The sequence below is a fragment of the Nyctereutes procyonoides genome, unplaced genomic scaffold, assembly GCF_905146905.1.
Source record: "Nyctereutes procyonoides isolate TBG_1078 unplaced genomic scaffold, NYPRO_anot_genome, whole genome shotgun sequence".
In the NCBI taxonomy this organism is placed as follows: Eukaryota; Metazoa; Chordata; class Mammalia; order Carnivora; family Canidae; genus Nyctereutes; species Nyctereutes procyonoides.
Window position 1 is genome coordinate 47,427,453 of NW_026575140.1, and position 20,869 is coordinate 47,448,321.

Here is a 20,869-nt window from a genome sequence, read left to right on the forward strand (position 1 = left end):
CTGCCTATGTCTCTGCCTCTCTCTTTCGGTGTCTCACATGAATAAATAAAATCTTTAAAAAAAATAAAAATAAAATGTGTAGTATATCTGCCATTAAGTCCTTTTCAGGGGCAGATTGTTTTCTCCCCTTTGAATGGAACATAACTTCCCTGTTTCTTTGTATGCCTCCTGGTATTTGTTGAATGCTGGACATTTAAATCTAGTAACGTGATAACTGAAAATTAGATACTCCCCCTTCCCCAAGATTCTCCATGGTCTTATTGTTGGCTTTTTCTTTGCCAAGGATCAGGCTGAGGTATAAACTTACATTTTTCTCAGGTATTTTCTAAGCCCTTCCTTGGACATGCACAGCTTCTAATTTCCTCTGTATATGCATTGAACCATGAAGTCTCCTCACAGCCAGAGGGGGAGGGGCTTGCAACAGTGAGGGAAGGTGCAACAATGGCTGCCTGGCTCTGCACCACTCTGATCAGAAGCAGCAACCAGTGATCAGAGCTCGGATTCCCTAACAGTTGTAGTCTAGGGTCCTTTTTACCCACCACAGCTCCTATATGGTATGTGTAGCCTATTCCAGAACACCTGCATACCTGCTGTGTGGCCCCCCACAGGGGGATGGGTAGTGCTACTGTGCTCTGAGCTGAAATTGATCGAAATTAACCACAATGTACAGTCCAGGTCTTCTCCTAGAATCTGCAAGCCTTTAACAGGCTGGAGTTTCAAAATAGTTCTACCACAGGTGTTTCAGCCATAATATTCTGTGTGACTGATCCCATGAAAAATCTAGGTATCAAACCAACAAAACCATGTAGCCAACAGTTTATAAAAATATATCTTTATTATGTTTCAAGTTCTTGCATGATAGATACCTACTCATACAAACTTAGTCTCCATGTTAAATATAAATTAAGCAAACACAAAAAACTATAAACAAAATCAGCAAAATTGCTGGAAAATCCAAGCCATGAATCCTTATTAAAAGTGTACACCAGGATGATGAAACTATCTTAAATCACCATACTCTGAAAATTGTTACCTGTAGCCAAATCTAAATGTCTAAGAAGAAATAAGAAATAAAGGGCAAAGTAATATGGAATGAAACTATGGTAGGTTTCTCAATGCCACATCTGGTAGGTTAGGCAAGTCAAATGGTTCCATCTGACATTTCAGCAAAGTATCATCTTTGTGTAAAAAACGGTCAGGGGCCTGTCCTCGAGCTTTAGGGAAATCTCAAAGCAACCACAGGAGAGTATGGCTAGAAGACTTTGTAGTCACATGGTTCCAGAACATGAATCCCAGAGGGCTTAAAGATGAGAAAACATCCGTCCCATGCCCAAAGCCATTTCCAGAGCTCAAAACCAGATTACTAACAATGACTATGGATCACACAGGTCCTAAAAACTCAAAACTGTAGCAAAACATACACGCAATCATATATAAAACTTGGAAAAGTCTTGAATTTCAGAATGGAAAGGTTCAAACATTAACCTTGAGAGATTTGTTACTGAGGCCAAAATACCCAAGTTGGGACTGGCCTGACATACCTTCCTTATGAATTTTGAGATCTAAATCCTTGAGAGGCTTAAGATGCATGTTCTCCTTAGTCTTCTCTCACAGGGGTACACAAACACAGGGAACCCACTGTCCCAAGTCTCCCACTGCCCTCATTCAGGGCCAGAGCAATTCAAACAGCTTTTGGAATGGTGCCGAAAACTACACCAAGTCGGGATCCCACAGAGAGGGCAAAGTTCAGCCCCAAGTTTCCATTCCTTGCTAGGACACAGCTCCATGCTGGCAATCCAGAAACACAAGCAATCTATGACTGCCATCAGAGACTGAGCTCAGTGGCGAATATGGCAATCACCACACTCCTCAGAAGGCAAACATGGGGTCAGATTCCTGTGGCAGGGTCAGTTACGAGGCTCTGAAGCTGTGGGGCTGCGGACTGTGGACATGAGGTGTGACTTGTAGGTTTTGCTCAGGCCTGTCATCCAGAACTTGAGGAGTTTGACATTGTCCTCCTCAGATGCTCCAAGGATACTCAGAAGCTTCTGTGTGTCCTCTTTGGGTCGACTGTCCACTTTGGTGAATTTGAAAAGGACCTTCACTTTGCTGAAGAAAACCAAAAACAAAACACTCAGATGCCACAGTAAAATCACACCACAGTTTGGTCCCGAGGCCTAATGGCTTCAAGACCAGCACAAGGTCTATAGGTGCTGGCACAGAGCAGCAGCTCCCACCTGCACACTCCAGGACCTCTTGCTAGCCCAGTGGTTCTAACCCTGGGTAATAAGGTTGGTGCCGCAAAATGGGGGAAAAACCTATTTTCTTTAAATTCATAAAGGAATTTGTTGCTCCTAAGCTTCATTTTACTATTGGAAATAAGGACATCTAATTGAATTTGACCCAAAATTACTAAGAGGAACTTAAGGAAATCAAATAACTAATTAGCCTTAACAGAAAGGGAACATCTGTTATCTAGCTTTCAGATTTTTAAAGTTAATTAAGCAGCAAAAATAACTGCTTCTCTTGGAGGCAGGTGTCACCCCGTCTCCCAGAGGAGCAGAGTGGGGACTGGGGGCGCCGACTGCTCAAGGTCACTAGCTCAGACTAACTGGCGCAGATGCTATTTGAGCACATGCTCCTAACCTCTATTGTCCCTGACTTCCCTTCTCAGGGAGGCCAAGGCTTCTTTTTCTGGAAATAGCTCCTGATTCTCGCCAGCAGAACAGAATCGCTACTGGCTGCCCAGCACCCCCAGGAGGAAGCAGACTCCAGGGGCCAAGGTGGAGTGTGCTTACTTCATCCACTCTTCCTTGAGGCAGACGAGGCACTGATCCACCACACCCACGGACAGATTCTGGTTGGTCAAAGCCGCTTCCATCTTATTCAGGATGGTGGGGCCAACTGGGAACAAGGGCAGGGTCGTCAGCATGGGGAGCGAGAGGCAGCGGCAGTGCTCTTGCTCCCGCTCACCGTGGGAAAAGGCAGGCTGGCCTGGCAGCACGCACCTCGGTCCGCAGCTACAGGGCTTCCGCTGGTCACAACAAACTCGTACTTGCTCAGAGACTGGTCATCCTCGCATCCGGCTGGGTGGAGGCTGGAGCGGGGGGCTGTATGGGCCTCCACGATGACAGCAAATTCTACAGCAACACAAAATGCACTACTGCAGGAGGCGTGCATCTGCCCCCTTCGGGAGCCTGCCTCCCGCAGCCGCCACGCCAGGTCATGTCAGATCAGAGAGCTGAAACTCGCCTCCCGACTAATGCTTGGGCATTGGAAACCCTTTGCAGTGTATTTAAGAATAGAGTTAAGGGTTAACTCTTGGCCTTAGTTCATGTATTATACTCCAGTAACTACTGGAATTCTGTATCTCACTTCACTTAATGCCCAGCAGCCCGGTAACGGTACCACTGTTAAGTCCCATTTTATGACAGAAATTCAAAGAAGCTAAATGGTTTGGCTCAAGATTGCACAGTTAGTCTGTAGTGGTTAAAAACTTCAAGCCCATTTTTGAAACCAAGAGCCTATGTTCCAAAAAAAGTGCTGCCTCGCAGGGCCTCAGAACTCAGTCTGGGATGCTGAATGGAGTGGTGGCTCCGGACTGCTGAACACCAGATGCTCTGCCGAGGTGCAGCAAGCCCCACTGTACTAATGAACATCAAGGCTGGATTTAAGGCATATTAAAGAAAACAGTTGCCTCCTGAATCTCGCTGGCATCACCAACTCAGCACAATGACATGACAACCTCTGACACCCATTCCCTGACCAGACCCTGCCCTCCACCAAGAACCCTATCCAGCAAGCCACCCTCACTCAGCCTGTCTTGTCCATCCCTCAACCATTATAAAGGGAAAAAGAGGCCCAAAGCCACTGGAAAGCTGGTTGTCCTGTTTCCAAGCAGGCACCATCTTCAGGTCCGCAGCTAAGATGCAGTTCTGCTTCCGAGCCCTGAGGTACAGCGCCTGGGGTGGGCCAGGGGAGGTGTGTACCTGAGGACAGCACGTGGGATGGGATCTGCACATGCGGGCTGAGCCCCAGGAAGTTGCACCGGTAGGCCTCCTCGTACTGGTTGCTGTAAGGGATGATGCGTACACAGCCCACTGGCAGCATAGTCTAGAGGGGACACAGTGACTCAGGACCAACCCCAGCTGAAACAGCGCCTGCCGATCTCCATTACCCACACCCCACGTGCCTGCCCCAGCTCGGCCCAAGCTTCTCTCCTCCCAGAAAGCATCCTCGGTCACACAGCCCCACTGGGGTGTCTCCCGCATGGCCCCCACTCCTACCCTAGCTATCAAGCATACGGGACTTGTGCTACCTCTTTGTGGTGTTAATCTTCCTATTATGCTTTGACTTCTCAGATTCTTGTCTCTTCCCTCATCCCACAAAGAGAGTATAATAAGCTCTTTGAGAGATTATGTCATATTCATTTGTGCTCTCACAGGCCTAGGCCAATGTTAGGTATACACGAGGTTTCTGAGGACTTAAATATCATCAACCAGACCTGGGCCTTGGCACCCACTACACCCGCGAGGTGCAGGCAGCACAACAGACCCACATCCCACCGGACTCATCAGGAATGTTCTGTGTGCAGGGACATGTGATGACCCAAACCTGCCTCTAAGACAGCTGTGAACCACACCAATGGGTTCTTTGAGGAATATTGGGTTGGAGATGGGGTAGTTAATTATCACTCTATTAGGATAGCACAGGCTCCTTCCACTGGAAATAATAACCGTCAGTGACTGCCATTTTCAACAATGGACAAAAAGCACAGACCTCAGATTCAGGCATGAACCTTTGCACCGAGCCATCCCTGCATCCTAACATTCACAGCTAAAATCAGGATTTAAAACAAGAACCCACTAAGCCAAATACCATCCTGCTATTAAAGACTTAAGAGAAAAGATATGCTTACCCGAAGAACTTCAAAAGCTGAATGGACAAGGTCTGCATCTCTACTTTTCCAAATCACTTGGTTGCCCATGAGAACATGCCAGGCCAACATACGAAAAGATGGGGCACCCAGGACCTAGAAAATACAGTTCAATGTGTTCTGCCCTTTTATGCAACCAAAGTTATTTGTGTGTTCTCCACATAGTGAGGGAAGACGGGTCAGGAGAGGGAAGGGCTGGCTGACTTGCCCACAGTGAGGTGGAGGCAGGTGCAAGGCTCTGGATATGCACCCGAAGCCTGATACCAAAGCCCTTGCACACTTTAAGATCTTTTCCTCAATCTCATTTTTAAAAACTTGAAGCAGAAAACATGTTAGCTTTTTACAACATTCACTCTCTCTCTATGCGATTTTGCCGAACCATTTCAAAGTAAGGGACAGGCAGCATGACACTTTAGCACCCAGGATGCATTAAGGGCTCTTCTACACAGCTCCAATACACAACACACACAGAAATGCTACCCGGATGTCCACTGACCCAGTATCTGGGTTTAGAGCCCCAAATCTCTACTGTGTCCCTTGTAGCTATTATCCTTTCAACCGAGGAGTCACTTAAGGATCATGCCTGTTTCATTTATTCTGAGTTCTTTATTCTGTTTTATGCTAGATTAGTCCCTCTCTCTTTTTATAACTCCCCTGATACTGGCGTTTTTATAGAGTTTAGGCTGTTACCTTATAACAGGCTTATAACGTGGCCTTTTTTTTTTTTTTTTAAAAAAAAGGAAGTTAGAAATATTCCTTTTTACAAAATTCCTATAGCTTCAAAATATTCCCACCTCCCATGAAATTGGAAGATTCCTTTTAACTTTAATCCACATAAGCAACAAACAAGGACAATTTTAGCCAAATATGTGGTTTTCATGGGTGATTCTTCCTCATCAAGAAGCCCCATAGAGCATCTGACATTAAATCAATCTTTACTTCATTTTCCAAAACAGAAATAACTATCTTTTGTTAAAATTCATGCTCATAGCAAAAATAATCACAGGAAAATATAAAAAGGGCCTGCCCTTGTAATCCTGTGATCTCTTCTTCCCATCTGACTGAATATAACCATGGTCAACACTGTTGTGTGACTTTTGTGTCGTCTCTGGTACGCATATGTACAGACACACATACCACCCTGTACTACCACTGGATGCTTTCCTTTCTGTATTTAAGGACATTCCATTGTTTGGATGCAATTCTTATTGATTGGACATCCAGATTCTTTCCAATTTTCTGTAAGGGCAGCCATCATTTCCACTTTGCAGTACTGTTCAATTCCTTTAAAAGGTTCCAGCACGGGATCCCTGGGTGGCGCAGCGGTTTGGCGCCTGCCTTTGGCCCAGGGCGCGATCCTGGAGACCCGGGATCGAGTCCCACGTCGGGCTCCCGGTGCTTGGAGCCTGCTTCTCCCTCTGCCTGTGTCTCTGCCTCTCTCTCTCTCTCTCTCTCTCTCTGTGACTATCATAAATAAATAAAAAAAATTTAATAGGGTCCAGCAGGACACGATGAGAGGACCATGAGAAGCCGACCACGCAGGACTTTCTTTAAAAAAGACACCTACGTCCCTCACTAAAAGGGGAGCACAGTGCTCCTGTGGCTAAGTTATGCCAGACAGCCCCAGCTATCTTCAGCAGCCATGGAGGTTTTTTGGCCACTCCTAACCAACCAGTCCCCATGGGGTCTCAAGATGATGGGCCTAAGGAACAAAGTGTGCTGGATGAGAAGGAGGGGATGGGGCCGTTCTCTGGAGCTTCTGAATGCAGGACTACCTGTCTCATGTGCCGAAGGGACTTAAAGACAGACAACTTTCGGGGCTGCCAGTTTCCACAGTCTGAGAGCAAGGAAGAATCCGTTGGGCACTTGGTCAGCTCCTGCCCTTCTGCACCCTCCGGCAAGACGGGGGCTTTCTCCTCCTCTTCAGCCTCAGAGTTGTCCCAGCTTTCTGATTCCTCTTCCAGGTCTGCAAGATGGACAACAGAGACATTTATGAAATCTGCTGTCCTTGGATTCCTTCACTCCCTGGATGCGACAGTGCTACTGTGTCCATGTCAGCCCAAGGTGTTCTGATTTCTGGTTCTGGCCAGCTACCTACATCACTTGTTGCCCCTGGAGCCCTGGGATGAGCAGGGAGGGTTCAGTCCACTGGTCTATTTACTTGGCTCAAAGCCTCACACTGCATCATGAAGCAGGCACCTGCAAGACTATGAATGTTCATGGCTGTGGGATAATTCCAAGCAAAGATGAGAATGACAATAGCTTGGTCACTCAACACTTCCTCAGTCAGGCCCTATTCTCAATGCTTCCATACATTTCACTTTATCCTTTCAACTGTCCTGAGATCAGAACTCTTCACCATATTTTACAGATAAGGAAGTTATTTGTTACTTCCATTAATCTCTGTGACAACCATCACAAATAAGGACATCTTCCCTCTATGTTCCCAATGAGAACCATAGGGAAGAAGTCTTGTGTGGTCGTACAGAATGCACAAGGAGCGGAGCCAGGATCTGAAGTCAGTTCTGTCCAAATCCAAAGTGTGTGTTCCAAAGTAAAATACAGCCTAAGACATGACAGAAAGCCCTGTGTGCCTGCCACTTGGCTCTCTGTATACTCCCACCAACAGACTACCCTTGCCATCTTTACTAACCTAGAAATTTGAAATCACAATAATAAATGGTTCTAGGGTCGACTGATGCATGAGGGCATGAAGGTGGATTACCAAGGTCTTGTCATGCTCTGGTCTCGCTGAAATTCTACTCCCTTTCTCCCACTTAGGAAAGCATGTTGGAATCTAAGTGTGCAAAGTCACCCGGCTATAGGACTAACCTTGAAACAGCTCCAATTTATTAAGAAGGCCATTTGCAACCTGAACCATGTCAAATGTTACCAGTAACACATTACACACAACATACACTGCAAGTCTGGTTTACCCAACCCCAAAGCTGGGGCCGCTGTTGTAGGTCACCAAGAATCACGTCATCTCTAAACGAAAAGCATATGTGCTTTCCTCGTCTCTGGATTGAGACCAGAGGTTCCTTGGCTGGTACACACCTTCAGCAGAATCTCTCAGGAAGTTACTTCAAAAACATAGGACCCTAAGCCCTAGATGTAGATTTCTGATCAAAAACCTGGGAAGGAGTCCCCATACATTAGTAAGGCTTCGGAAGCCTTACCCTGATGGAAACTCTGGGTCCAATTGAAGCTTAACATTTTATTATTCAAGTGTCTACAGAGGGCAGGCACCTGGGGATCATAAGACAGAGACAAGAAAACCTGTCATGTATCTTCTCCACAGCCTCACAGCGCTAAATAGCAGACTTTCCCAGGCTGCCCAGGATGGTAAACTCCTCCATGTGACTGTCAAGGAAACGGAAACAGGAAACCACAGTAAAAACACAGTAAAAAAAGACTACAGGTTGAGCTCTTGCAGATGCTCCTCCTGGGTTATTCCTCCTAGGGTCCCCTTAATCAGGATGGAGGGCTAGGTGGTTGTGAGATGGCCCCTAACAGCGACTGCTAGCACAGGCTTCCAGCACAAGCACTCCCTGCTCACCCGCGAGCTTCTCCATCTGGACCAATGTGTCCTCTGTGGGTGCACCCTCTAGGAGTTTCTCAGTCAGCCGGCTGCCACATGCTTTCAGGAGCCTGCAGAACAAAGCACCATCTGTGAAGTGTTCTTGCCAGAAGAAAAGTGGAACCTGAAGCCAATCAAGCCTTTTGATCTCACTAGTAGCTTACAGAAAATATGGGTACAAAAGATCGCGTTGCACACATCACAAAGTCACAATCAGCCAAATGCAAAAGGAGAATTCTGCAGGACAAATGACCCAGGTCCTCTGACAAAAGGCATGGGAAAATCCATGGCAGAGGCGCAGGAGAAACTGCTTTGGACTAAGAGAACAATGTGTACAGTCTGTAGTGGTGATCTGATCCCCATTTCAAAAAACAGTCCTGAGGCCAAACAAGAAAACTGAACATATATCGGGCTAGATGATGCTAAGCAATGGGTCGATTTTGTTGGATGATTTTGTGTTTGAAATTATACAACTAAGATTTGCTTTAAAAAAATATTCCAGGGATGCCTGGGTGGCTCAGCGGTTGAGTGTCTGCCTTTGGCTCAGGGTGTGATCCTGGGGTCCTGGGATTGAGTCCTGCACTGGGCTTCCTGCAGGGAGCCTGCTTCTCCCCTGCCTATGTCTCTGTCTCTCTCTGTGTCTCTCATGAATGAATAAATATAATCTAAAAAATACATATTCCAGAAAAAAGGGAGGGGAGAGAAAAAGCAGGAAAATGTTGACAATACTACAACTGGAAAATGAGAGTGTACAGTTGATTGTACTATTTATTCTAGTTTGGATCTCTTTGAAAATCTCTAAATGATTTTACATTGAGCACAGGAGACAGATACTCTCTCCTTAATTCTCAAGCCCTCAGGAGCTACTCTCAAAGATCTTTGTTCAAGGCACCTCTTCCACACCTTAGATGATGAGGCCCCAGACTTGGAAGCCACTGTTGCACAAGGGTGAGGATTTGAGGGCATCTTTGGGAGAGGTCCATCTTGCAATGGAAAGAACAGAAACAATCTGTGGCCAGACCGCAGTGATTTTAAAAAGACAGAGATCATCCTTTCTTCCTGACCAGGCAGGCCTGAGTGCCACCACACTCTTACTAGACAGCCTGTGCCAGAAGTGCTTCCAAAAGCCTGCACCAAATGGCCAGGGACCACTGTAGCCCCAACTGATGAACTCCTGAGAATCAGCCAGAGCTGTCCAGTCCGGGCACTCTCAAATTCCTGACCCACAGACCTGTGTGAGATAAAGGTTTGCTGCTATAGACAGAGAGAGAGATCACTGCTCTGGTGTAGGGGCATCTTAAGCATATGGGGATGTGAGTGCCACCTAAGTCCTTTTTCCATGTGCCTAAGGGAAGATGCCTAGAAAAAAGGGAGATGCAGGTCAGCGCCTGCCAACAAGTACACAGCACAGAGCTCCCTAGGGGAACTCACCCAACGCCTGTCCTCCCCAGATTCATGCATAATCTAACCAGTAGACCATGTCTACTCTCAATGGCTAGAAGACTGAAAAATCTCGTTACCAAGCAAAGGAGGTATGAAGGCATGCCCACAAGTTGTCATCACTTGTCAAGGAGGTCAGTGAACGAGCTGCGTTCCCATTGCGTTGGTGCAGGAATGGTGTGAAGGCCGTGTTCATTCTCTGGGCACGCTGTGGGCAACCAAATTGCTCTGCCTCAAATACCTAAAACATGAAAGGAAGCGGTGACCTTTTAACAAAACAAAACCCGCCAAGGAGTCCAAAGCCAGCTCATTCACAGACAACTTCCTGGATCCTATTCCTGAAGACTGTCTCATTCTGCTGTTTTTTTTTTTTTTTTCTGCTGTTCTGATATAGGGTGCAGAAAGTGCCGCCAGTCTCATCATTCTCAATGGTTTTTGCCTCACAGCTTGACAAAAAGCTATCTAAGGAAGAGGAATCGGTTATGAATTTCCCCTGTACCCACTTCCGCTCCCACAACCAACTCATCAGGCACTTGTTGGGTACTCAGGTCGCATACATGCCTGCGTGATCATTAGTGCTGTTCTCCACATATTTCCAGTCCCCCCCCTGCTTCCTATTCTGGACACATGGAGGTTTTCACTGAGTGACCTCGTGTGGGTGGGACATGTGCTGAATTCTGGCAATAAGGTGAGAGAGAAACAAGGCCCTCCAGCATCATCTATGCCCTCTTGTGGAGAAATGAGCAATCTTCCAATATGGCTGCTGCTCCACCTGCTCGGCTGACTACAGCAAGTATATCCCTCCCATTTCCTGCAATGGACACAGAACATCAACAACTATAATAAAAAAAAAAAAAAAAAAAAAAAAAAAAACCTGTCGGACACCTGGGTGGCTCAGTTGATTGAGTGCCAGGCTCTTGATTTTGGCTCAGGTCGTGATCTCAGGATCATGGGATCAAGCCCTGCGTTAGGGCCCAACACTTGGTGTGGAGGCTGTTTGAGATTCTCTCCCCCTGTCCCTCTGCTCTCACCCTGTTCTCTCAAAACAAAAAACAAGAAAACTCCTCCTCCCAACCCCCAAGCAAAACAAAGGAAGCAACCCCCAAAACTGTGGGCCTTTATGCCTCTGAGGTTTGAGGGCTGTTCAGCACAATGGCCTATTCTGAGAAACAATACTACAAGAGCTAGAAGTCTACAGTATCGATGAGTCTACAACACGATTTGTGGACAGGTTCCAAATGAAGGTCAGAGGAAGCACAGACACCGGGGAGAAACCAGGGCATGTGACCACAATCAAGCAGCCAGAATTGAAGGAGAACTGGACAATGTACTCAAGAGAGCCCAGTAAAGCAAGCAGGACTGACTCTGCAGTCAGAAGACCATGATTCGGAGTGAGCAACAGCTGCAGGACCTAGAGATGATAAAAACCAGCTGTGCTCTGATCCCCATCAGTGCAAAGTTCCTCCCCCACTGCCACCCATTCTCCCTTTATGTGGGGTCACCTTGAGTGCCTTGCCCTGAAGTTCATCAATGATCCCTCGGATCTTCCCAAGCAGGAAGGGCCAGGAGTTGATGAGATAAATTCGGTCCATCATGATGGCAATGATGCTGTACCAGCGCTGGAAGCCCCTGGCCAGGCTGTCTTTGATGAAGAAAGTGTGGCTGAACACAAAACCATGCTGCTCATCCCCAAAGAAGATGGGGCCTTCACGACCAGGGCAGACCTGTGAAAATCCACAGCCATTGCAGGAGACAGTCCTCCTCCCACTTACCTTTCTGTACTAATTAACCAGCATTAGTTATAGGAATAGGGAAAAAGATGGGGACGAGAGGAAAACTGCTTTCCTCTGCTCCTGGGACTAGACTTTAAAAGAAAACATCCGGGATGCTTGGGTGGCTCAGCAGTTGAGCATCTGCCTTTGGCCAAGGGTGTGATCCTGGAGACCCGGGATTGAGTCTCGCATCAGGCTCCCTGGATGGAGCCTGCTTCTCCCTCTGCCTGTGTCTCTGCCTCTCTCCATCTTTCATAAATAAATAAAATCTTAAAAAAAAAAAAAAAAAAAGAAAACATCTGTAATCATACATTGCAATGATGAGTAAAGTAGGTTCATGACTTTTTTCTATCCTGAACCATAAATAACTCCTGTTCAAATATTATATCTATTCCAGACTCAAATCTGCCAACATCACTCATCTGGAATATACTGGAGAAGGTCAAAATAATCACTGTAGAGTCCAAACAATAAAATGTGTATACTTTATTTACAGCCGAGAAGTTAGGTCCCCCTTGTAAGACATTCACTCTTACTTTACACAGAATTCAACTAGGCATGATCACCTGCTTCTAGCAGATTAGCAGTAGGAAATCAAAGCAGCTGAAGGTAGGCACACTGCAACCGTAAGTGAAAACTGAGATGGGGCCTCAGTCAGATCAAGTGGGCACGGAGAATGGAAGTTTTATAACTGGATTATGAATTCTTTGTGACAGATAAAGTTATGAGAACTAAGGGGCACCTACGCTGGTCAGTCAGTTGAGCATCCAACTGTTGGTTTCAGCTCAGGTTATGATCTCAGGGTCTTGAGATCAATCCCGATTTCAGGCTCTATGTGGGCTGTAAGACCTAGAGATGATAAAACCAACTGTGCTCTGACCCCCATTAGATATCTCTCAGTCTGCGGAGATTTTTCTCTCTCTCTCCCTTCCCGCTCATATGCCAGCATGTGCATGTGCACATGCACGCACAAATACTAATAAACTTTTTTTTTTTTTTTCAAAAAAAGAGTAAAAAACCAAAAACCATAAGGGTTAAGACTTGAACTCAACAATAGGAGCCCGGTAGTTTAGGAACAAACTGATTCAACCTTCAAGAGGTTCTGAGAGCACACAGTGACCACTAAGGCTTGTATTGATGATTGAGACAATAAAAAAGGTGGTATTTGATAGAGTAACCCACATAACCTAGAAATGTTTAATGTCTTAGGAATATATTCATCAAGAATAGACAGATAACAGGGATGCCTGGGTGGCTCAATGGTTGAGCATCTGCCTTCGGCTCAGGGCGTGATCCTGGTCTGGGGATCCAGTCCTACATCGGGCTCCCTGTGAGGAGTGTATTTCTCCCTTTGTCTTTGTCTCTGCCTCTCTCTCTGTGTCTCTCATGAATAAATAAATCTTAAAAAAAAAAAAAAGGAATAGATTAAGTTTGGTGCTTGAAATGATAAGCTAGAAACCATTTAGAACACTGCAGTCCAACTCAACGTATTTTGGAGTTCTTTAACTGCAGCTGCTCCCTGCTCCCTGCTCCCTGATCCACCTATCCTCTTCCCAGAAGCAATGACCTGTCTTCCTTTCTATAACCAGTACTGAACCTGTTCAGGGCACCTTGGAGTATCTGTGATATTCCCACAGAGTACCCCCCAGAGTCACAGTGCTCACCTCACAGCTCAGACTCCGCACACAGGCCTGGCGGACAATGCTGAAGAGCTGGGGGTGGTTGGGGTGCTGGTGACTGACGTATTTAATCGAGGTCTCTTTATCATGGCTGATATACCCGGGATGCCCTGCAGCAAGGGACCGGCAGCCCTGCCCCCGAGAAAGAGAAGAAAACCAATTAGTGAGGAAGCAGGCAACAAACTTTCTTATGTACATCTGAATGAGAAAACTCAGTCTATTTTCATATAAAGATAACTGGCATCTAGAGTTATACCCATGTGAAGATTTTAACGTGTCCTGAATAGGAAAACAGAACACAGAGATCACAAAGATCATCAGAGTATAAATAAGAGATCTAATCTCCTGAGCACTTATGTGGCAGGTATTATGAAGAGCTCTGCATACACCTCATTTAATCCACTGAACCCTAGGAGATAATTACACTGAGAATCCTCATTTTACAGAAGCAGGTCAGGGGTGCAAAGAGGCCCACATAGAATAAGGGGCTAGCCTCTGTCCTTGGTCCTGACACAACCACTCAGCAGGGGCCCCAGGAGGCTGCCAGACTTCCACGCTGCTGTCATACCCTGACAACACGAGCTCAGAGCCAGTGCTATGGAGCGGAAAGGGATTGGTGGTCCTGGCTGCTGCCCCTCTAGAGGCACCACCACGTCGGCACTGAGGTCAGGTCCCAGACGCTATCCCCAACCAGACTGCACAAGAATGTACTGAGGCAAGCCCCTCTGTGGGAGATGCAGGACCCTTCCCATGGCAATTCAGCTCAATGACTCTCTTTTCTAGCACCCTTTCCTTCCTCTCCTTCACAGCTGTCAGATTTGTTCATGGTGGCAATGCTTTTCCCCACCTTCTGCTTCCTCACAGGTGTTTCCAGCAATGAAAAGATCAATCTCGTGCATGCTGTTGGCTTCTCAGTGGAACCAAACTAATGCAGTTGGATTCCTGTCCACCCTGTAATGGCAGGTCTAACACCACTCCTGATTTCAGATCTTGACCCAGGTCTGTCATATAAAGCAGCAACTTGCTAAGGGAACTTAAACCTCATTCCCTAGAGCTCATAAATGACACCAAGAGTAAAAGCAAGACCCCATGAGGAGGAAACTTCCCAAGATATTGGGCTGAGGCAAGTGGAGCCAAGGATGGGCCTGTGTGCAGACATGAGCATACAGAGGGGAGGGCTGAAAAGCAAATGTCAACTAGTGTCAGGTGTCTGCTGGCACAGGGTCGGCCGATAAAACGACAGCTGGGATGAAAGGAAAGAACTGGACGGACATAAAAAGAAGTGAACACACTGCACAGGGCCCACAAGAATGGCCTGTACCCATCACCTGAAGCTCCCACTTTTCTGTGAGATCACAGCCACTGCTGAGTCCCACAGGGTCTCCTGCCCACCCTCCAGGTCAAATACTCAGCATAAGCACAAGTTCCTGACAAGGAAAAAACATCTCCAACACTCCCAGAGACACTTGCCTCGCACATGTCTGACTTTTTGGGCCCCGGGCTGCTGGACTCTGCGCTGGCCCCTTCAGCTGGACTGTGAGCGCGGATCCGACTGCTCATCTGAATGCCACCTTCCTCCTCCTCGGCCTGTTCACCCTGGCCAGGGCTGTCCCCATTCCCAGCCCCTTGCGGAAGCGGGGCGTGCAGAACTTCTGTGCAAAAGAGAGTGCGGGGGCCGTGGAGCTCACAGAAGTGACAGAGAGCAACGATGGCATTCATGGTGTCCTGGAGACAGCAGAGGGCCTGCAGGGGGTGGATGAGAGGAGACACCATCACCCAGGCAGCCTATGTTCACACGAGAGAACCTGGAGGCTGCTCTAGAGCACAGGGACTGGGAAGGTGTCATCAATAGGCTTTCTGGCCAGCAAGGCAGTTTAGCCAGCCAGCACCGCATCAGCTGTAGCAGAAACTCAGCAGACAAAACAGTCCCTGCCAATCAGGAGTTACAATGGAGAAAGAACGTGATTCAAGGACCCCGCGGAAAATCCTTCAGTTAAGAGTTGTGATGGGGCTGAGAGGCAGACAGCATAGAGAACACATGCGCGGGTGACAATACGGCAAATGTGACACCAATCAATGCCATAGGAGTCTGGAGAAGAGACTTGTATATTCTATCAACAGCTGCCATGCTGGGTGACATGATGCTGCCCTCGTGGAGCTTACCCTTGAGGAGGGGAGGGACATACGACACACTGCTTGCTCTCTTGTGGTGACAGCCTCGGGAAGAGGACAGCAGGTCCAGGGCAGAGACTCACTGGAGGAGGTACCATGTGGTTTGGGACATCAGGGGCTTCCTGAGTGAGAGCTGATGGGAGGAAAGGCCAGGGGACCGAGGGGGCATGACTAGGGCTCTACAGAGCTGGGCAATGACGGCAGAAGACTAGAAGGAGGTGGATTTTAGGGACCCTTCTAGGCCACAGTGAAGGCCTGAATTTTCTTCAGACTGGAAATTCTTTGATAGGTTTTGATGAAAAATATGGTAAATTTGAGTAGCGGACAGGGGTTAGGATCCAAACCTCCTCTTTTGGGGATCCCCTCCCCTATTATGGAGCCAAAGCCTCTGTCCTCATCCTCCTCCATGGGCATGACCAAGGCTTGACCAGTTAGAGGCATCAGCCCAGGAAGCTGAACCCAGTGCAAACACATATGTGGGGTGTGGGGAGCAAGTCCTGGGTGATGGCATCCTCAAAACCCCTGTGGTCTGTCCGTCACGGCATCCTCCACAGCAGCCTCCCTTCACCAGCCTGCTCACTAACTCTGCCACCCACCTGGCGTCTTGCACGCAACCTCTTAGCTGACACAACTACTACTGCTCCTGTTCTTGTACCTGAGGCACGGGTTGGAGCTTGAGTGACAGTGGGAATGGCAGAGGCCAACACAAAACACAAGTAAGCTGGGCTGATGCGAGTCAGGCATGGGGATCAGATGGGGATTTGCAGGTGCCTGGCAAGTAGGGAGAGCTGGGGCACGGGATGTTCCTGGGGAGAGGGGTACAGCAGGAGAGAAGACAGAGTTCAAGAAAGCAGGATATTTAGCTGGAAAACCCTGAGAGTTCCAAGGAGATTCTGGACTGTAGTAACAGAGAGGGCTGGGCAGAGGGTGAAAGTCCGAGACACTCCACAGACCTTTGCCTGACTCACCTTCTTCCTTGCATGTCCCTACTGAGAGGCCTCCCAAACCAGCCCCCACAACATCCACTCCCTTCTACTACATCACTCTCTCCCCTCTTCCGCTTTATTTTAGGTCTCCTGGAAGCTGCATTGTTTGTGTTTCCCAGAAATGAATGTTCCCCAAGGTGGAGGCGGGAGCAGGGAGTGAGCCTGTCTTATCTACAACAATTCCTGACACACACAGCAGGCACCACATTAAAGTACTGGATAGATGAGTGGATTCAGGAGCTGCCCATGGAGAGAGAACAGTTGTTGCCACAGAAAGCAGAGAGCTCACTGAGGATATCTAGGGCCAGGAGAGGTTCAAGAGCATAAGCATGGGGAGAACCAGAGTCTGAATGCGTAGTGTCATGAGACCACAATAAGCCAAATTTAAACAGAGGTTCCATCAGGCTCGCTCTGGTGAGATCAAAGAAAATGATGCTTTAAGAATCTGTTATGGGGGACAGATTGGTGGCTGGGCGGCTCAGCAATTGAGCATCTGCCTTCAGCCCAGGGAGTGATCCCGGAGTCCTGGGATCCACTCCGCCATCAGGCTACTTGCAGGAAGCCTGCTTCTCCTTCTGCCTGTGTCTCTACCTCTTTCTCTGTGTCTCTCATGAATAAATAAAATCTTAAAAAAAAAAAAAAAAAAAGAATCTATTATGGAAGAGGGGGGTGAAATGACCATCAATGGAGTAAGAATCCCACAGGAAGAAGCACTAAGACCTAAAGGCAGAGGCATTAACCCTGGAGAAAGAGGCTACATCTTCCTTTAAGAGGAATAAAAGAGAAATAAGGTTCCTTCCAGCAAAATATCTGCAAAAAAGCAGAACTTGGCTAAGGCTCACCCAGTTTGTAGAGCATCCATACTAACCGTTATATTCAGCAAAATCACGCGTGCACCATTCCACCTAGACAAGAGCAGGCAAGGCCATTTCCAAATGAGTCGGGCAGGGCAGCGGTGGCCATACTGCAGCTCTAAGGCTTGATGTTTTCTAGATAAGGAAAAAAAAAAAATCTAAGCAGATCATAAAAGCAATGCACTTGGTGATACGCAACAATCAAGCAGCTTACTGCCAACTTAAAATGAGAACATCACAAAAAAAGAGCCAGAGATTCCCATGGTTCTGAATGGCTTAGTAGGCTTTTTGCCTTTTGAGCAGTGGCTGACAGCAAATTGACATTGCAGCCACACTTTGAGCGGAATTTTTGCACCCCTACACCGTATTTCATAAAGGACTTCTCTAAATATACTTACATCTTTTAAAAATACAAAACATTTACAAATATAAGGTTCTCATCCCTCCTATTCTTGGTTACAAGGGGACTGCCTTGCAGCAACCATACCATGCCTATGAAATCCTTCAGATCCTAGGCCTACAAGTTTCTCTCCTCCTCCAATGGGAAGGAGACACCAGAGGTGATGTTGCCAAGCTACTTCCCAGCATCCCTGGTCAACATGGGAGCCTCTTTCTAGTAGTTTTGTTTTGATTTTTTTAAAAAGCAGTCCCGATCAGGAGTACAAGAGCCCCAGACAGCCAGCAGAAGACAAGGAGAAACCACTTAGCTCCAGAAAGTCCAGAAAGAAAACCTGTCTCCAGCCTTTACCTGACAGGTGATGTCAAATATCTTCCTATCCTGAGAATCACCCTAAGCTGAGACACAAAGGCCAACCCCAGCTCTCAGGTTAACCACAACACGTGGAATCAGAATTCTGAGTGGCAGGAAGTCAGTTTTGTTTTTTGTTTTTTTTAAGATTTTATTTATTCATGAGAGACACAGAGAGAGAGAGGCAAAAATACAGGCAAGAGGGAGAAGCAGGCTCCATGCAGGGCACGTGGAATCAGAATTCTGAGTGGCAGGAAGTCAGTTTTTTTTTTTTAAGACTTTATTTATTTATTCATGAGAGAGACAGAGAGAGAGAGAGCAGCAGAGACACAGGCAGAGGGAGAAGCAGGCTCCATGCAGGGAGCCCGATGTGGGACTCAATCCCGGGTCTCCAGGATCACACGCCCTGGGTCAAAGGCATGCGCCAAACTGCTGAGCCAACCCAGAAGTGTCCCAAGAAGTCAGTTTTCTATTTACCCCCAATTCCAATCTGTACCAGATGTTTACCGAAGAAACTAAACTGGCTTGAATATACCTAACAGTTCTCAACGAGCTTTCCAGAACCCAAGGAAGAAGCAGAAATCTGTCCCCCCCTCCCCTAGTGTCTTCAACTCAAAGAAAGAATCCAAATAACTCAAAAAAGTAGGGCCCTTTCCATGGCCCTGGGTCTATTTCATTTCCACTTCCTGGGGTCTTCTCATAGGACCACAGAGGCTCAAAAACCACCTTGGAAATAAACACAGTATCATCATGGTTCTTAACCAATAAGGAGCAGCAGGATTCCCTGCAGCTTCCTTACCTAGTCTTCCACTGGGGAGTCTCATTAAGTCAGCAGCTGGACCCCAGCACGTCCAAGGTGGAACGTTCCACAGGGAATTACTTCCAGCTCAAACCCATTCAACACCTTGGTGGCTCTACTATTTCCACCTTCACCTGGATTTCTGTTTACAAAGTTCCCTGCGGGTGACACTACAAGGGCAAACACAGTCACGTGCTATTCCTCATCTCCTCCTGACGACGGGGATAATCCAACGCCTCCAGCGCTTTCTCCGCTGTGACGGGAGCCCCTACAGCCACCCCGGTGGACGCCGCGGGTGCCAGGTGCCTCCTTCCTCCTGTCCTCTGCCTCCTCCAATAGCTGCTGAGGCTCACCTGGGACTCAATCCGCAGCGAGCCTACCCTTGGGTAAATATGGATTCCAGGTGACAAGGCTGCGCCCAACGATATCCAGCAACCCGGAGAGGAAAGGGGTCTTCTACCCGCCTTGGAGAGCGCTGAGGTAGGCCTACCCTTCCCGAGAACGACGGCCTGGGGGAGAAGACACCCGGACACGCACCCTCCCCCGAGCCGCGGAGGGACGGCCGGGCCTGGGTGGGCGGCGAGGCCACGCGCGGTCCCCGGGCAACACTCGAGGAGAACCAATCAACGACGCCGACCGGGTCGGAACCGAGCTCACGGTCCCCGTCCCTTGACGGCCCGGGAATCTGCCGCCCACCCCGTCAGCAGCTCCGCACAGCCGCTCCGGGGGTGCCGCACCGCCCACCCGAGCGCCCTCCGCCCCGGCACGTTCCCGGCCGGTCCTCGCCCCCCGCCGCCGCCCGCCCCTCCCCGAGCCCTCCCCCCGGAAGCCAGGCTCCCTTCGACCTCCACGAAGCAGCCCGCCAGCCCGGGTTCCAACGGCTGCACGAGCCGGCCGGCCGCCCGCTCCGGGACTGGCTCCCGCACGGACTCCGTCCGACCCCCGCGGGCGAGGAGAGCCTCGGGGCCGGAGCCGGCGCCGGCGCTCGGGCCGCGGCGCACCTGACAGGACTCGCCCTGCGCTCCCGGAGCCCGCCGGGACGCCCGCCTACCCTCGCGGGGCCCCGCGCCTCCCCTCAGCTGGCTCGGTCCGGCCACCTCCCCACTCACCCGGGGCTGCGGCGGCGGCGGCGGCTGCGGCGGCGCCGCGGCGGCGCCCAGCCCGAGGCGCGTGACTTGGCCGGGCCGTACCATCCGCGCACCCCGCGGGGGGGCACGGGCTGGCTGAACGCGCCTCTGCACCGCCAAGCACACCCGAGAAAACTGCGCGAGCCAGGCAGCTCCGAGCTCGCGGAAAACCTGAAGCCGCTTCCCGCCGCCTGCCTCTTCCGCCGCCCGACTTCCGCGCCTCCCCCCACCAGAAGTGCGGAATGGTTCCGGCCGCACCGTTCGGGCTGGTGGAGGAGACCATTTCAAGGCGGGGGACACTTAAAATTGAAAAATATTTTTAAAAGAGATTTGAGGGAATACAGAGCCAACCTAGTACTCCTGGTCCACAAGGAAGAGTGAAGTAGAGAAAGTCTCGATGTGATCACGAGCAGGGTAATGGCTTACGGTTTCACCATCGACTTTGATTACATGGCATGGAACCGGTCTTCGGTGGGACGTGCGGGCAGGCGGCCCGGAGGGGGCCGTCACGTGACGTGGGGAAGCGCGCAGCGCGGCGGGAGGCTAGGTCGGAAACTGGAGGTGGGGTGCGGCCGAGTGCGCGTGTGCCTGGCACCGTCGCCTCCCGGAGCGAGAAGGCGTCCGAGGTCTTCACTACCATGAGTCAGTTATTAAGTTATACGTATATTTAAAACCTGGGCGCCTGTCTACTTAGAGGTTAATTTTAAAGGCTTCCGTGCACGATGTGCCGTGGACCCCTAGAGGGAAGAGCTGGAGAGATGTGGATCACACCCCGG

The 20,869-nt window shown here is 48.9% G+C and overlaps 1 protein-coding gene across 7 annotated transcripts; it reads right to left on the reverse strand.

Annotated features, from left to right (window-relative positions):
• Positions 1-816: 816 nt before the first annotated feature.
• Positions 817-20,131, reverse strand: FLCN (folliculin). Of its 7 annotated transcripts, none has more exons than XM_055306087.1 (15): positions 19,320-19,754; positions 18,967-19,136; positions 17,434-17,554; positions 14,878-15,150; positions 13,393-13,539; positions 11,459-11,680; positions 10,037-10,197; positions 8,496-8,587; positions 8,216-8,299; positions 6,712-6,902; positions 4,919-5,032; positions 3,990-4,113; positions 3,009-3,140; positions 2,799-2,904; positions 817-2,109 (listed from the first exon to the last, which is right to left on the reverse strand). In XM_055306087.1, the coding sequence occupies exons 4-15, from the start codon at positions 15,124-15,126 to the stop codon at positions 1,908-1,910; spliced, it is 1,824 nt and encodes a 607-aa protein (XP_055162062.1). In that variant the 5' UTR covers positions 15,127-15,150; positions 17,434-17,554; positions 18,967-19,136; positions 19,320-19,754; the 3' UTR covers positions 817-1,907. The 7 variants fall into 7 exon arrangements, 6 of the variants coding, with proteins under 6 accessions (XP_055162062.1, XP_055162061.1, XP_055162063.1 ...); XM_055306086.1 differs by having other exon boundaries at positions 18,967-19,219; XM_055306088.1 differs by lacking the exons at positions 18,967-19,136; positions 19,320-19,754 and adding an exon at positions 20,076-20,131.
• Between the last annotated feature and the right edge of the window lie 738 nt (positions 20,132-20,869).

Excerpts from the sequence above, each read along its gene's own strand:
- FLCN (XM_055306088.1), bottom strand. The coding sequence starts at position 15,126 with ATGAATGCCATCGTTGCTCTCTGTCACTTCTGTGAGCTCCACGGCCCC. Across the intron at positions 8,300-8,495 it reads CCAGATGGAGAAGCTCGCGG|TCACATGGAGGAGTTTACCA; the intron begins GTGAGCAGGGAG and ends TTTCCTTGACAG. Across the intron at positions 2,110-2,798 it reads CTCAAGGAAGAGTGGATGAA|CAAAGTGAAGGTCCTTTTCA; the intron begins GTAAGCACACTC and ends GGTTTTCTTCAG.